Consider the following 15,093-nt stretch of genomic DNA (forward strand, 5'->3'; position numbering starts at 1 on the left):
TAAATAATCATTTTCCTCATCATTTTTCAAAGATAGTTTCATTAGGATAAAGAACATTCATAACTTCTTCATTTAATTGTTGACCCGGTGCAACATCATGACAAAATTGACTATCGGAAAATTGAAAACAAGGGTTATCACTATCAAGAATAATAGGTGGAGTAGGACGGGTAACATGTCTGGGTCGGGGAGCTGGGGGAAGAGTAGTAGCTTGGCTACTAGATTCACCAATTTTAGATTTTCCCTTACCCTTACCACCAAAAATATTTTTCAAAGAAAATGCCATATTAATTATAATTATACTAAATAAAACTAACAAAACTATAATATTAAAACTTAAGAGTTTGAACGAGTTTACCGAATTGACGAATAACTTCTTGAAAATTGAATATCGTTGAAGACTTGAATACTTCAATTCACGAACTTCACAATTTTTCACGAAATTGCAATAATAAAGTAAGCAATTATAGAAGAAAATTAGAGAGAGATTGATGAATTTGTGAGTAAAAATGAACGAATGGGGGTAATTATAGTTGAGAATTGGGAAAAAGTGTAATTATAAAAAGTTTGTGGACCAAATGGCTAGTTTTTAAAGTGCCTAAAGGATAAATTTTGAAGGCCAACGGCTAGATTTTAAAAATCTGACCGTTGTTTTTTAAAAAAAATTAGTTGTTAGGCCCGTTGGGCCCGGTTGAACTGGCCCAGGCCCGCCTGCCAGTCCTGGGCTCACGGGCTAATTGTGTTGAACCGACCCACCACGGGCTTTTGCATCACTAGAGCCCAGACCCGATTGAACCGGCCCGTTAAGCCCGTTAGGCTCGCGGTACTGGGCCGGGCCCGGACCGGTCCCCGGCTAGGCCCGAGCCACAATACAGCCTTAGTCTAAACAAACTAGTATAGCTAATTTGTTAGAAGAAAATTTTGCCCAAGTTGAATTGTAAAGGATGCTATAAGTACCGTTGCTCAACTTTGTCAAAGGCTAACATTGTCATTTCAAGTTGATACTTTCTTTTCATTGATTCGCCACGTGTTAAGGATAGTGGGTTTTAGCACACAGTATTAGGGTTTCGGATTCTCTGTTTTATTTCGTTGACACTATACCTTCTTTTTCAAATCGGGAAAGATTCGATTTTGATGTGAATGATAGAGTATTAAAGTTGCGTGCTTTGCTTCAATTTTGAGGGAGAATCGAATCGAGCTTCGTCGTTGCAGTGGGAAATCGATGATCGTCGTCTGCACCAATAAATGGACCCTTCTTCAGTGCAATCCACTCCTTCCATCCAAGATGACGAGTGGGGTAAATTAAATTATTCATCTTTTTTCATTTTAATTCTGAACTTTTATTTTTCAAATGATGGATCAGTGTTAATTGGATATATGGTGGTCAATTTAATCAGATTATTTCATTGATGTTAAGGAGGGTTCTTATATGTTGCTGAATACAGCATAGAGATGTGGTTAATTTTTTCGGTTAATTTCTGCGAAAGCGTTTTCAAAAGAATTGTAAGGAGTTAATTATTCTGACAGTTTACTTGAAGGTGGGTTTTGTCTTGTTCGAATCAATGTTTTGTGGATATTGATATGCTTTTAGCTTTGATTTGATGATTTGGGTACATGGATTAGCAAACCCAGAATAATTATCCCTTTTGGTTGGAATAAAACACAACCTTTTGTGTGTGTGTATTTGACCTAACAGTTCTATTTGCTGTTTCATCAGTCTGTTTTCCTTTTTCTTGAAACAAGTTGACATTTGTCATGCTGATGTGAAAAATAAGACAGTAGTAGATTTTTTGCTTTAATGACGAGGTCATAGAACTGAAATATTATTCTTTTTGTAAGCAAAATTATTGATATATGACGGTAATTGTATTAGAAAACATGTCAAGAGGGTTCAATCCTTTGGTACTTTTTTTTTGTGGTAATGTCAGTCTCAAGGGTTCAATACTTGGTACTTACATCTGGATGACTAGAGGCGTTAAACGGGTGGGCCGGGCCGGGCCGCTATATGTTGGACCCGTATGGGTTACGATCCGGGCCGGTTCCGGGTTGGTTCTTAACGGGTTTAACGGGTTCGGGTTCATCCGGGTAAAAATTGAACCGTAAGGGTTACGGATTGAGGGGGCCGGTCGGGTCGGGTTTAGTGTATTTTTAACAGTTGGAGGGAGTGCACCGAATTCGACAATAAATTGAGTACTTGATTACGCAATTCCGATGTTACCACGAACAAACGTCAAGCAAGTATTTCAATTTTGAACTTCAATTGTTCAAACTTCAAATTCCGAATGATAAAACACGATAAATTAAATTCAAGAAAAGAGAGACAAATAAAATTAGAAGATGAATTGAAGACTTGAAGTCTTGCAAATTGGAGAATGAGAGAATGAGAGAAATTGAGATTGAGAAATGAGTATTGAGTGAAGAAATGAAGAGGGGGGGGGGGTTATTTATAGTTTTAGAGAAGGTTAGTTTTGTAAATTGAAAAAGGGTTAAAAATTAAAAAAGAGAGGCTATTTGTGCAATTTTTCCGTTGGCCAACGGACCAATTCAAGGTCTGACCGTTGCCAACGGTCAGTGGGGCCCACCTGTTTCGAAAATAAAAAAAAAAAAAAAAAAAAAAAAAATTCTAGCCGTTGTACCGGGCCGGTTAACCCGGTAAGTGTAACTGTTCATTGGACCGGGTTCAACCGGTCCGGTTACCCGTTTTAAAATTCTAAACGGACCAACCCCCTCTACCCCTCCTACCCAGCCTAGCCCCCTTTAACCGGTCCGGGCCGGTTCCGGGTTTAACCGGTCTGGGCCGGTCCGGAACCGGGTCAACCCGGCCCCTTTAACACCTATATGGATGACTAAAGGATTGACTTGAATAATTTTTATTCACAATTCCTTATCCTACATCTGTGTCTTCTTTGTATAGTTTCACTAGAAAGGTAGATTTTTTGTTTTTTGATTATATTGGGGGTGGGGGAAGGGAAACGAACTCTCACTAACAAAGTTCAGGTAGCCAACTAACTGAGCTACTAAGATCCCCCTAGAAAGGTTGATTTAACTGTTATGTGTCTTTAAGATGCTTAGGTGTGTATTGATCCTTTGAAGACTTTGGTATTTTATACTTTGTTGCCCAATTTTAGAAGGAATTTGGAATATGACCGAGGGCATGAATCACAGGTTCGACACCTGATTGTTGCACCAAGCCTAATATTTAAGCGTAGAGCGGTAGAAGAGAGAACAATTATTTACTGAGTTTCGAAGATGAAAAAGTGGACTTCTAATCATAAAAAAAGATTATTAGATGAACAGAAAAAAGCATAAATTCATTCCCAATAAAAGAAAAAGATAGCATAAATGATCTGGAGCTATGACTGTACTTACGCTAAAGCTTTTGTTGTGCAGGAGAAAGATATCTATCCTTTTCACTGTAGATTACAACTTTTTGATTCATAAAAATTTGGTTTACAGGATGTATAGACCTTTGTCCTGGATTTAGTGCTTTTTCCCTTTGTATAAATGCTCGATTGCTATACTGGATTGTTTTTAATACCTGTTTATTTTGGTAGGAAATTGCCAGGTTTGCTACTTTGTGTGCACTCGTCTTTGAATATGTATGTGTCTCTGCATGTTTAAAAATCGAAGTACGTATTCTCGGTCTGTCAAGGGGCGGAGCTACGGAAGAACCAACGGGTTCGGACGAACCCAGTAACTTTTGCGTAGACACTATATTTGTATTAGACAATCCATTAAATATGAATAAGTATTTAACTACAAACCCAGTAACTAAAAGGAGATGCGAGTTCATTGGCAAATTCAGAATCCATGAACTTCAAATCCTGGCCCCCTGCGCAGCCATTTCATTACTTTGCTAATATATCCGGCTCCACCTCTAGATTTAAGGTTTTGTTTTAGTTAAATTGTTCTGGAAGTTACCCTTTTAGCATGTTTTGACTTCATAATGTACATCGAAGCCTTTTGATGTAATGTGAACTAACATATTGATTTGATGTTTTTGACCATCAGACACTGAAGGATATGTAATTCCAAGCTTGGAACTTGAAGATCCTGGCCAAAATAGTACTAGTAATTTTGTTGAAGTTGAAGAGTCAAGGACATCTTCAGATGAGGTTAACTCTTAGGATTTTCGCTCTCCACTCAGAAGAACAACTTTTTATGTCAAAATGCTTGCTATCTCTTTCAAGTTTGGATTGATCTCCTTGCCTAACTATTATTTCGCAGTCTAAGAAAGAGGAGAATTTATACCTTGGACCTCACGGCGCTCCTCCTTCACAATCAAAGCAACAAGAGCTCAATCCGGCTAATAATCGCAAGCAGAAGTTAAGACAGAAACTGAAGGAAGCTGACAGGAGATACAGTGGAAGTGGTCGCGAGAATAAGGTCGAACACCTGAGAGAGCTTGTGGGTGGAAAAATGCCGACAGGATCAAAGGGCTCCCCAAGAGAGTGGCTTGACACTCATTGCGATGAGAATATGTTTGAAAGGAGGCATCTTTAGCGGATCTGTTGTATAAAATACATCCATAAGTTTTCACATACTCTGAGGAAAATCCCTCCCCCTTTCAACCTTCAGTAAGTTTTCCTTTCAGGGGGGAAAGAAAGCTTTAACAGAAGATTTATGTATTTTGAAATAATTCCCTTGTTCAACATATGTTGGGGGGCTAATATCACCACAGTCTTCTGGCTGTGCTCTTGTTTGATCCCTCTATCCGTCTCTTTCACCATATTTGGTTTATGAATGCATGATGGTAAACTTGTCTACATTATGCTCCAAAGTTCGTTGGAATAGTAATATTATTGGGCGAGCGAATGTTGTGAGACTGGGTAAAAGCTTTTGTTTCTTTGCTTTGTTTTTAAATCAACATGAAGGGATAAAATGTAAAGATTTCACCTTGGAACCTTGCAAACAGTGAAACAGAACAATGGGGGAACTTCTTATGGTTTACTTCTTGCTGCCAAGGACAGATCCTTGGTGTTGGATGGTAGCTGTTGTTTTTTAACTCTTTATGGAAAAAGATTGACGAAACCCCGTGTTTTCCCCATGATTTGGTTGCTTCATTACTGCAGTGTTTGAAGTTGGAAGAGTCTCCAACCCTGATAGAGAAAAACGATGATATGTTAACTGCCTTGTCCGCCATCCATTAATTCTTACACCATTGGCGAGAATCTAAACAAAAAAAATTAGAGGGACTTGATTGAAGATAAAGTTCTTTAATTGGGTCCATAACGCTCGTACCAAATTAAATTGTTCGAATCTATTCAACAGTCCAAAAGTACCATCTTTTGTGGTCTTTGCAACTGGAAACACATGAAATTAAAATTACTTATATCCACTGTCTTGTGATCTCCTAATTACTTTGGGTTTGTATGAACCACACCTACTAAATAAGAAGCTAAAAAGTAAAATTTCTTTTGAAAAAACATTGCAAAAATAGGTTAAAACAATTGCTTACACCAGTTTGTGCAGTTAATCATTGATCATAGGCTAAAAGATTCCAGGAGAGCAATGTACTCAAGGGTGTGGCCTAGTGTTCAAATCCCGGAGGCAAAAATACTGGTGATTGTTTCTTATATGTTCAAGACTTAGTGGATAGAGTTAACTAATACCTACTGCGAGGTGCACACAAGTGGTCGAGACACCTACTTTCATCAACAAAAAAAGAAAAAAAAAGATTCCAGGAGAGCAGTTTCATTTTTTCCTTTAATTTATGAATCCGAACTTCAGCCTTCAGAGGGGACAGATGAGAATAGCATAACTATTGCGATTGCAACTGGCTTAAACTTAATTTCTGAATCATCGAATATGATCCATGCAAGTACACACACAGGCCTCTCTTTACTTCTTTGTCATAAACAAACGAAAGGTATATAGTTAAATTGTCAAAAAAAATTCTCTAGCAGAGTATATACAACATTAGCTCGGCTTCTAAATGGTACTATATCTGACTCAAGGTTGCTCCCGCATTTGAAATGAAAAACTTCCTCCCTGATATGAACCTAAGTGCTGTCATTGAATTAAATAATTTTAGTCCCCCAACTTGTTTGGGACTATGATGTAATTGTTTTTTAATCATGAACCAATTATAAATCAACTGAGACCAAGGAACTCCAAACCAGTTGCTGACGGTGTCAACCCATGTTCAGATAGGTATTCAGCATTGTAGAATTTACTCAGATGTCTCATACCACTGTCACACAAGATTGTCACAATTGTATGCCCTGGACCTAGTGCCTTGGCCACTCGGACAGCTCCAACACAATTCATAGCTGAAGAACTTCCAACAAATAGGCCATCATATTTCAACAGATACCTGTGAGTCATATGACCAGTTAACTTCAACACAGGTTCATGTAGACAATTCTTTGCAGAACAAACTAATCAAATTCTGAAGAGTTGTTCATTGAGGTGACCAAAATGGTGGAAAAGTTTTGGTAGATTAGGGCAAAATCTTATCATTTCTTTTGACGCGTTCACCTTTATTTGTCAGAGAAGCCTAGAAAGGGGTAGGTAACACTTTTTTAACACATTAATCTGCATAGTAACATTTGTATAACTAGAAAATACTATAACGAGTAGTTGACCAAGAGCAAGAACGAACCTGGACATTTCAACAGCTTCCATATCTGTGCCTTGGAAAGCTCCATCAAGTTTTGCCAGCTTAAAGTTTTCAGTTATTCTATTTATTCCAATTCCTTCTGTTATTGTATCAAATGGGTTTTTCAGTCTCCGTCCTTCAGCTTCCTCTCGTGTGTACATCACTCCTCTTGTTACTTTGTTGAATAAACCAGAGCCAGGAGGATCAATAAGAAAGCATTTGACATTAAAGTTTTTTTCCTGTTGATCATACAGGAGTTAATAATACATCACATAGCAGTGGAAAATGAGAAACTTTAGAATAAGAACCAACCTTCAAAAACTGGGAAACACCAGCAACAGTGCCACCTGTACCTGCAGCAGCAATAAAAGCATCCAACTTGCCACCTGTCTGTTCCCAAATCTCTGGCCCTGTGCCCTCATAATGTGACCTGAAATTTGCAAGGTTTTCAAACTGATCCGCAAAGAACCCACCCTTGTATTCACGTGAGAAGTTCATATTCTGCTTTTCCTCACTGATTGAGTGATCATTGATTTGACTAGAATCATTGCCATTGATTTGGTTTTCATTTCTGCAGATTGATGCTAATTCACTTGCTTCCAGTGCCCTTCTTCTTGCAATATTAACAAAATGGTCTCGGTGTGTGATAGAAACCGGTCTGACCCTTTCAACAGCAGCTCCTAGTGCTTCCAGTATTTGTGACTGAAGAGTAGAATTGATAAAATTTCAATAAGTAGCAATAGTCTATTTTCTTTAGAAAAAGCAACTTATGCTGTTATTAATATTCTCTTTTATGACTATCCTTCCATCAGAAGTTCCATAGCGATAGAGGAAGGATGGGACGATGAGGAAACCGTTGGAATTATCGTATAGCACTGACATATTAGCTTGAGTAATAGGCCAGCTGATGAAGATCGTTTGAGCTTGCGCTCCAGAGTCTGAGGGTCTCAACCCCTAATATTGTTCTAGTAGTTATCCCTCATGCTCAGGGAATACCAACACTAAGTCTCACGTAATTCAGTAAAATACAAATCTAGAGTGAAAACAAAAGAGTTAAGCGGTGTGTTTTGCGTGAAGGAAAATGTTTTTCTGAAAAGCATTTTCTTGGAAAATAAGTGATTTTCTTACTTATTTTTTGGTGTTTGGTTAGGTAGCAGAAAATATTTTTGAAAAAATATATACTTTAGGCAAACACTATGGAAGACGAATAGGTAAGGGCGAGGGAGGGTGGTAGGTCGGGAATAGGTAAGGGCGAGGGAGGGTGGTAGGTCGGGGTCTAGGGGCCGGAGTGGGTTGGGGTGGGGGTGAGGGTGGGAATAGGGCATGGAAGGTTGAAAAAGAGTTTTGAAAAATGTTTTTACTCCTTTTGGTATGTAAATCGTTCACGAGGAAAATGTTTTCCAAAACATTTAAGCAAAACAAACATGGAAAAATTGAAAACCAAAACACACCCTAAATGTTTAACCTTTTCGAGAGCAGCATCATCTGGAATAACCACATGGCATCTGCACCCATAAGCAGGTGCTACTGTTGCAAGACTAATGGCTGTGCTTCCTGCACTTCCCTCTGTAACTACTCCACCTTCAGCTAATGCTCCTGATTCCAGGGCCTGTGATTGATATTCCACTGTTAACAGAAGAAAATGTATTTAAACATACCCAAGTTTATTGAACCTTGTTAATCGTAAAGAAGCAATTTAATTGTAAATACGTTGTGAAAGCAAATTTACAGAAAATAAACACATCAAGCAAATCCCTGAGTTTAGCTTTCATCGTCACTAAAACCTTCTCATCCCAATCACTTACAAGAACTCTTAAACCTTAAACTGGCATCAGTGGTCTTCTTAACCTAATACCATGAATAAGCTGATGGATATTTAGGTTTAATCAACGAAAAGGAATTGACTCACTAATTTTAAATTTCTAAAACAAATGTATGTACCACATTTGACAACAAATTATCCATATGAAAAATATTCTTGAAGTTTGGTCACTGTTAAAGGATAGGGTGATAATTTCAGTCTCTAGCAACTAAGCCACCATTTCTTAATCAAACAAAGCAATCTTGAATCAATACTTTCTCCACCCTTGCAAATTGTTCCTGAGATAAAAACAGACATGCACAAACGGAAAAATAACTCTGTGATCCACCAACATTATACAACACAAACAGAAGAAAACAACTCTGCAATCCACCAACATTCTACAGCTCCACCTTCTAGCCCCCCTTTCTTCCCCCCCCCCCCCCACCACCACCCAAAAAAAAAAAAAAAAAAATTCATATCGCTCCCACGCACAAATATGTTCTGCAAGTGAACAACTGCAGGTTTGATTGTTTCCTTTGATTTTTTGGTTCTCTATTTGTAGAAGCTCGGGCATTTTCCTACTTTCAGTAAAGCTTGATGTTAAATTGATATACTTTTGCGTAAATGAAGCTCGGCTGTTAAGAAGCTGACACATGCAGATTATACTGGTAGATGCTGATAAAAGAATTCCATTTCTTTCCAAAATGCAAATTATTTAGCCATTTCCCTTCCAAATTATGTCATAAATGTCTTTACCAGGGGTGTTAGCATGTGACTGTTTGAGTTCAACTCCTAGAATGAGGAGATCTTCTTTGACATTCCATACATATTGGAATGATGAAAGTAGCTTCCACAAAAGGATGCCTTATATGGTATTAGACTTCCCCTAGATATTTCCCAGGCAAACATCTGGTTGTCGACCTAGAGCACCCTTTTTTGCTTGCTTCAATACAGAAGAAAGACATGGCATTTGACAACCTTTTTTAGCTAGGTGCAAAGCATGGGGTCTAAATGGATGAACTATTGACGAGTTTGAGGTAAGGAAGTGCCTTAAGTAGGAAGCCAATAGGAGTATTCTTTTGCCTTTATTTAGGAGATATATGCATAACCACCTTAGTTGACTTAATAAGTAACAGATCCACCCCTGGTACTTCCATGGAAAATGTCTGGTTGTTGACATGACGTCACTCAATTTGCCCACTCCAATGCACCAGAAAAGCATGCCCATGTCAATCCGTCTTAGCTAGGTGCTAGATGTGGAGAGTACATATGCATTCATCCAAGGGCATAAACCACTTAGATCATCTTCTACCCCTACAACTGAACCAGTTCATAACTGGTCAGTAAAAGCTCACTTTCTTTAACATTCAATTGAGGTTAAAAAAGAACAAAGATATCTTTAGAAAAATCACAAAGGAGTACTGGAATGTTATTGAAGCCATTGAAGACAATAAATCTCTTCATAAATTGGACAAATTCTGAAAACTAGATCAAACTGTAAAATATATTTTAGAACCAAGAGAAATAAAGATTGGTTAAAACCGTAAAAGATACAGTTTAAGCAGGTATTTAGCTATAACGAGCTAATACAATGCTGGCTCAGAAAAAGGAATACGAAGGGAATATCACCTCTTCAATAATCTTCACGGCTACCCTGTCTTTAACACTCCCTCCAGGATTCAAGAACTCTGCTTTCCCCAAAATCTAAACAGGAGTTGCTATCAATTAGCCATATTCATCTACATATGCAAACGTAATATATATCCAACTACAAACAACTCCTCCTATATGAGCTTTGCAAAGCATAACTGATCCAAGCTCGAATGAAGGAGAGGGAATAGGTTGACGGTGAATATAAAAGTAAGCTAACTATTATACCTCCTCTTAAATACAAAATTCCTAAATAGAACCAACAATTATGCTCAGTTTGAAACAAGTTGGGGTCGGCTACATGAATCCTCATTGACCATATTACTCCATTTAAACTCATTCGTGCCACTATAATGCAAATAAAAATAAAAAGTAGTAGTATTAAAGTCCTCTACATTTTCTACATGCAGGGGCGGATCTAAGGCATAATATATGGGTTCCCAGGAACCCAGTAACTTTTGCGTAGATCCCGTATTTTTGTTAAAAAATTTATTAAATATCTATAAATATCTATTTGTTAACCCAGTTATTATTTTATATTAATTTGAGATTGCGACAGGAACCCATAAACTTAAAATCCTGGATCCGCCTCTGTCTACATGTATAAGTATCTGAAAGGCTAAACCACTCTTAGAAAGCATAGAAGCCACAGTTCTACATATGGAAGCAATCTAACTATTATACCTCCTCTTATACAAAATTCCTGAATAGAAACAAATAAAAAAAATTATATAACCAAACCGAACTAATTTGGAATTCAGGATATTATTCATATCTAACTACTAGTAACATTTTTTTTTTCACTCAGACATATAGCAAGCGATACATGCGTATGTATATTGAAATTGAGAGATAGAGAATATACTTCACAGCCAGTTGCGTCAGATAGGCTATTGATTCTGATTAAAGGAGTGTTGCCAATGGCGGCGACGAGTCCATTTCTACGTCTTTGAAGTTTCTTCTTTTGGGAAGACTTTTGTTGAGTGGTTTCCGTTTTAAAGAGGAAATAAGAAACTATGGCTATGGAGAGCAGTGTGGCGACGGCGCCTGCAGTTCTCACCGGCGCCATTGCGGAGGTTCTCCCGCACAATCCTCTCTGATTAAACCTGAAGTATATGGGCGGTGAAAGGGCGAAGGAAAGTTATGAATATTTTGATCAATTGCGCAGAGATCACCTAAGTTTCTTTTTCTTCTCTTTTTCACTTTCAACTTTGTCTAGCAAATTCTCGCCCGTTGTCGTCGGGTATCACACTTTGGCACTTCGATTAATACGAATTCAAGCCACGTAAAGCCTATTAAAGGAAACATTGCTCCCTATTAAAAAAAAAATCATTTCTTTTCATTTCGAGAGCTTGAATTTGAGAAACTTGATACACTAAGGAATTTAATTTTAGTTTGTTTTTTTTGGTTTTCCACTCAGTATTCGGTACCCACATTGGAGTTCGATTAAATCCGAATTCAAGTCCTGTAGGACCTCATTCGGGGGAGGGAAACGCTTCCTATCAAAGATTTTTTCATACCCAGTGCTCGAATAGTATGATTGGAAGTGGAAGGCTAGAGTTAACGGTAGCTTTAATTCATTTCTTTTCATTTCGAGAGCAAGAATTTAATTTTAGATAGTATAGCTAACGGTAGCTTTGATATTTTATAATGCTGAGTTTGTATGTTAAAAGTCTAACTTTCTTTCTAAAAGCATGTTAATAAAATCTCTAATAGTATAATTGGAAGTGGAAGGCTAGAGTTAAATACTACAGGTATCCTCTCTATCCTTCTTTTTTTTCTCTTTTGGTTGCTGGTAAAATGGTTGTAAAGATATTTTGAAGAGAAAAACTTATACAAGTTTTACTAATTCAAGTGAGAACTCAACCATCTTGTTTTTGTTTAGTTGTTGTATGCTATAGATAATACCATGGGGATTGTGCGGTATTTATTGTGCGTTAACTCATCTTGCAATGTTTATTAGTGTAGATAAGGCGAAGAGCGCAAAGAGTGATAGATTTCAATAAATGGCTCGACAAATAGAGAGTCAGTATTACTTGTATTTATAGGATATGGATATAAATAATAGTAAGTATATCACCTACAAAGATAAGTATTAAGAGTCCATCATATACGTGGAATAATTACTAATATTATTATTAGATAAATCCTTAGAGTCCTAATACGTCCCTTCAATCTGGACTGACAGACATGACAGATAGATTGTCATGTAAGAAACTGAACTGAGATGAGGATAAATCTTTTGTAAAATATCCGTAAATTGTAACCGAATTGGTACATATCGAACAACAAGATCCCTTGAGCAATTTTTTTTCACGAATATAATAAGAATCAACTTCCATGTGCTTAGAGCGGTCTTGTAACATAGGGTTACGGGGCATATATATGTAGAGCTCACATTATCACAAAGAACATGAATCGGATTACGGAGATTGAGCCCGATGTCACGAAGAATATTACGAATCCAAGATATCGCAGCAACAGTATAAGTGATAGCTTTGTACTCGGCCTCGGTAGAAAATTTAGAAACCATTGATTGCTTTTGTGCATGCCACAAAATAAGATTAGAGCCTAACAATACTGCAAACCCTGTGGTAGAGCGTCGGCTATCAAGACACCAATCAACATCCGAATAGGCAACAATTAAAGTGGTGGATAGAGAGGCACGTAAGAACAGTCAATCTATGATGGTACCTTGTAAATACCCGAAAATACGCTTCACACAATGTAGATGAATAATACGCGGAGCATGCATAAATTGTGAAACAATGTTAACAACACAGGCAATATCTGGACGAAGCATAGTTAAGTATTGAAGAGCACCAATCATACTCTTATATTTACTAGGATCTCAAAGTAACTCAGCATGCTGATAAATAGCCAAAAATGCATATTTTTTGTGTACTTTCATCTCATAACTTGTGTGGTTACGGTAGGTTATATGTGTTTTTCTAGTGAATTATGCTCATTACGTGCATTCTAATGTGTAGGAGCAAGTTGGACGAAAAATGAGCAAAAAAAGTTGATTCGGGACCAAAAGATAAAAGAAGGACTTTGCTCGTTCACTCTCGCGTGCACACGAGAGAGTGAAGGAAAAGCTTGAGAAAAAATAGCGGATTATGGCAAAAAGGTATGGAAGTGCACGAGAGATCTAGAAGGAAAAGAAAAAGAGAAGAGCTCACGAGAGAGTGAACGAGCTATCCTAAAAAGGCTATTTCGAAGTGGGCTTGTATTATTTCCCCCATGCTAACCTTATCCCATATAAATAGTCTTCAAAATCACTTTTGAGAGACGAATGTGGAGATGTTTTTGGAGATGGAGAGACGTTTTTAGAGAGGAGAATCGATAGAATGAGGCAAGAACACACTAGGAGCAAGGCGGAGAATTCTTCTATGAGTTTTTCACTCCATTCTTCGTATTTTCATTATTGATATGAATTCTAGTATTGTAGTTTGCATACTATTATGAATAACTAATTCTTTATCTAGGATTTTGATGAAACCTTTTGTAGGATGAATTCTTATTGCGTTTTTATATAATTGAGTCGTTCGATTTCTCTACTTGTTCAACTACGTGTTTATTGTTGTTGATTGAATGACCATCAATTAACTGTGCCTATTTAGTATGTATATTTCTCGAGAGAGAGAGAGAGAGTACGCATTTAAGTAGTTGTTGAACAACATCACTCCCAACGTATATGAGGGATCAATACGAAGGATTTAAAGGTGGGATTAGAGATAACGAAACCTTGGTGCGATCGTAGTGAGCGATGAATTAGTGCCAGCTAGCGTAGTTTGAAAGAATATGTCTAGTAAATTGTGGTAGTTGCTCGAGAGAGAGATACAACACCCAAATTTCTCACGATCGATAGAGAGTACTTAGGCAAAAGTACATAAGACGTAGTGGGAAGGATTTCGACAATTGAAAAAATCATAACTGTAGACCTCCTTAACCTTGTCTCAAATTTCATCCTTGTTAGTTGATAATTTTACTGCTTTATAAGAGTTGTTAGCTAATTAGTTAGAAATAAACATTATAATCTTTATAACTAGGAAATTGTTTGGTCTTGTGTTTTTTAGCAATATTGAACAACTGTAGCTAAGCCCTAGTTCTCTGTGGGATTCGACTCCGGACTTGCGGACATGATTATATTTGCAGCGACCGCTTCCTTCTCCAATTTTTCGTGGGCAAGATTGACGGATTTCCATTCACCGTTGACCATCTGGTGCATCTATACAGTCCCCACTTCATCCGGGGGGACTGATTAAACTTGCGCGTCGGGCCACAAAAGCCCCATTCTCGAGCATTGATGAAGATCGAGACCGAGGTTGCTAGGCCAATTTGTCTGAGTGAGGACCTCGGACCTGATACCGATTAAGTATATGTCTTTCCCTGATGAGTGGAACACAAAACGTAAGTAAAGTTCCAAATTTCCCAGAATTTCATTTTTACTCTCTTTTCCCCCTTTCTTATCGATATTTGGTGACGATGCAGCTATTGCTCGGGTTCCGGATGCAGTTCCTCGACTCAATGAGTGGGTCAAGGACATATTTTTACTCTCTTTTTCCCCTTTCTTATTGATATTTGGTGACGATGCAGCTATTGCTCGGGTTCTGGATGAAGTTCCTCGACTGAAGGAGCGGGTCAAGGACATTGTCTCACAGAAACCATATTTTGAGCGTGCATGGTGCAAACTTGCGAAGGGCCGGTGAGAGGCCCGTTCTCACGGCAAGATTACTTTCTCGAGTGAACAACACTTGGGTTTCCTTGTGCTACTAAGTTCTTACTTATTTCTTTTTTCTTTATAGGTCTTTCCAAGGATGTCGCTATGAGGCCTCCATCTGGTGACGAGGATAGCCCCGCTGAGTCCCCTACTTTGAGGCAGGGTGAGGAAAAGAAGAGAAAAGGGCCATGAGTTCTTCGAACTCGGAGAAGAAAAAACCGAGAAGGAGGCTGGTGCGTAAATCCAAGGAAAGCACCAGCGCCCGAGAGCTCACATCGGACTCAATCCATCGGCTAAGGGATGAGTCCGAAGAAG

General features: G+C 38.0%; 2 protein-coding genes across 4 annotated transcripts; one reads left to right on the forward strand and one right to left on the reverse strand.

Annotated features, from left to right (window-relative positions):
- The first annotated feature begins 1,061 nt into the window (after positions 1 to 1,061).
- Positions 1,062 to 4,713, forward strand: LOC107826336 (uncharacterized). The gene is made up of 3 exons (XM_016653302.2): positions 1,062 to 1,297; positions 4,012 to 4,115; positions 4,228 to 4,713. The coding sequence occupies exons 1-3, from the start codon at positions 1,246 to 1,248 to the stop codon at positions 4,501 to 4,503; spliced, it is 432 nt and encodes a 143-aa protein (XP_016508788.1). The 5' UTR covers positions 1,062 to 1,245; the 3' UTR covers positions 4,504 to 4,713.
- A 1,135-nt stretch (positions 4,714 to 5,848) lies between these two features.
- On the reverse strand, positions 5,849 to 11,375 carry LOC107826345 (cysteine synthase 2-like). Of its 3 annotated transcripts, XM_075223119.1 has the most exons (7): positions 10,921 to 10,953; positions 10,035 to 10,109; positions 9,518 to 9,725; positions 8,067 to 8,210; positions 6,914 to 7,303; positions 6,605 to 6,840; positions 5,849 to 6,316 (listed from the first exon to the last, which is right to left on the reverse strand). In XM_075223119.1, the coding sequence occupies exons 3-7, from the start codon at positions 9,560 to 9,562 to the stop codon at positions 6,094 to 6,096; spliced, it is 1,038 nt and encodes a 345-aa protein (XP_075079220.1). In that variant the 5' UTR covers positions 9,563 to 9,725; positions 10,035 to 10,109; positions 10,921 to 10,953; the 3' UTR covers positions 5,849 to 6,093. The 3 variants fall into 3 exon arrangements, with proteins under 3 accessions (XP_075079220.1, XP_016508796.1, XP_016508802.1); XM_016653310.2 differs by lacking the exon at positions 9,518 to 9,725 and having other exon boundaries at positions 10,921 to 11,367; XM_016653316.2 differs by lacking the exons at positions 9,518 to 9,725; positions 10,035 to 10,109 and having other exon boundaries at positions 10,921 to 11,375.
- Between the last annotated feature and the right edge of the window lie 3,718 nt (positions 11,376 to 15,093).

This window comes from Nicotiana tabacum, chromosome 10 (assembly GCF_000715075.1).
Source record: "Nicotiana tabacum cultivar K326 chromosome 10, ASM71507v2, whole genome shotgun sequence".
Lineage (NCBI taxonomy): Eukaryota > Viridiplantae > Streptophyta > Magnoliopsida > Solanales > Solanaceae > Nicotiana > Nicotiana tabacum.

Bases quoted from the DNA above. Each gene is read 5' to 3' on its own strand.
- LOC107826345 (XM_016653310.2), bottom strand. From the start codon at position 11,124: ATGGCGCCGGTGAGAACTGCAGGCGCCGTCGCCACACTGCTCTCCATA. The intron at 6,841-6,913 runs GTTGGTTCTTAT...TATGATCAACAG, and splicing joins GTGTTTCCCAGTTTTTGAAG to GAAAAAAACTTTAATGTCAA. The intron at 6,317-6,604 runs GTTCGTTCTTGC...TATGACTCACAG, and splicing joins GAAGCTGTTGAAATGTCCAG to GTATCTGTTGAAATATGATG.
- LOC107826336 (XM_016653302.2), top strand. From the start codon at position 1,246: ATGGACCCTTCTTCAGTGCAATCCACTCCTTCCATCCAAGATGACGAG. The intron at 1,298-4,011 runs GTAAATTAAATT...TTTGACCATCAG, and splicing joins CATCCAAGATGACGAGTGGG to ACACTGAAGGATATGTAATT. The intron at 4,116-4,227 runs GTTAACTCTTAG...ATTATTTCGCAG, and splicing joins CAAGGACATCTTCAGATGAG to TCTAAGAAAGAGGAGAATTT.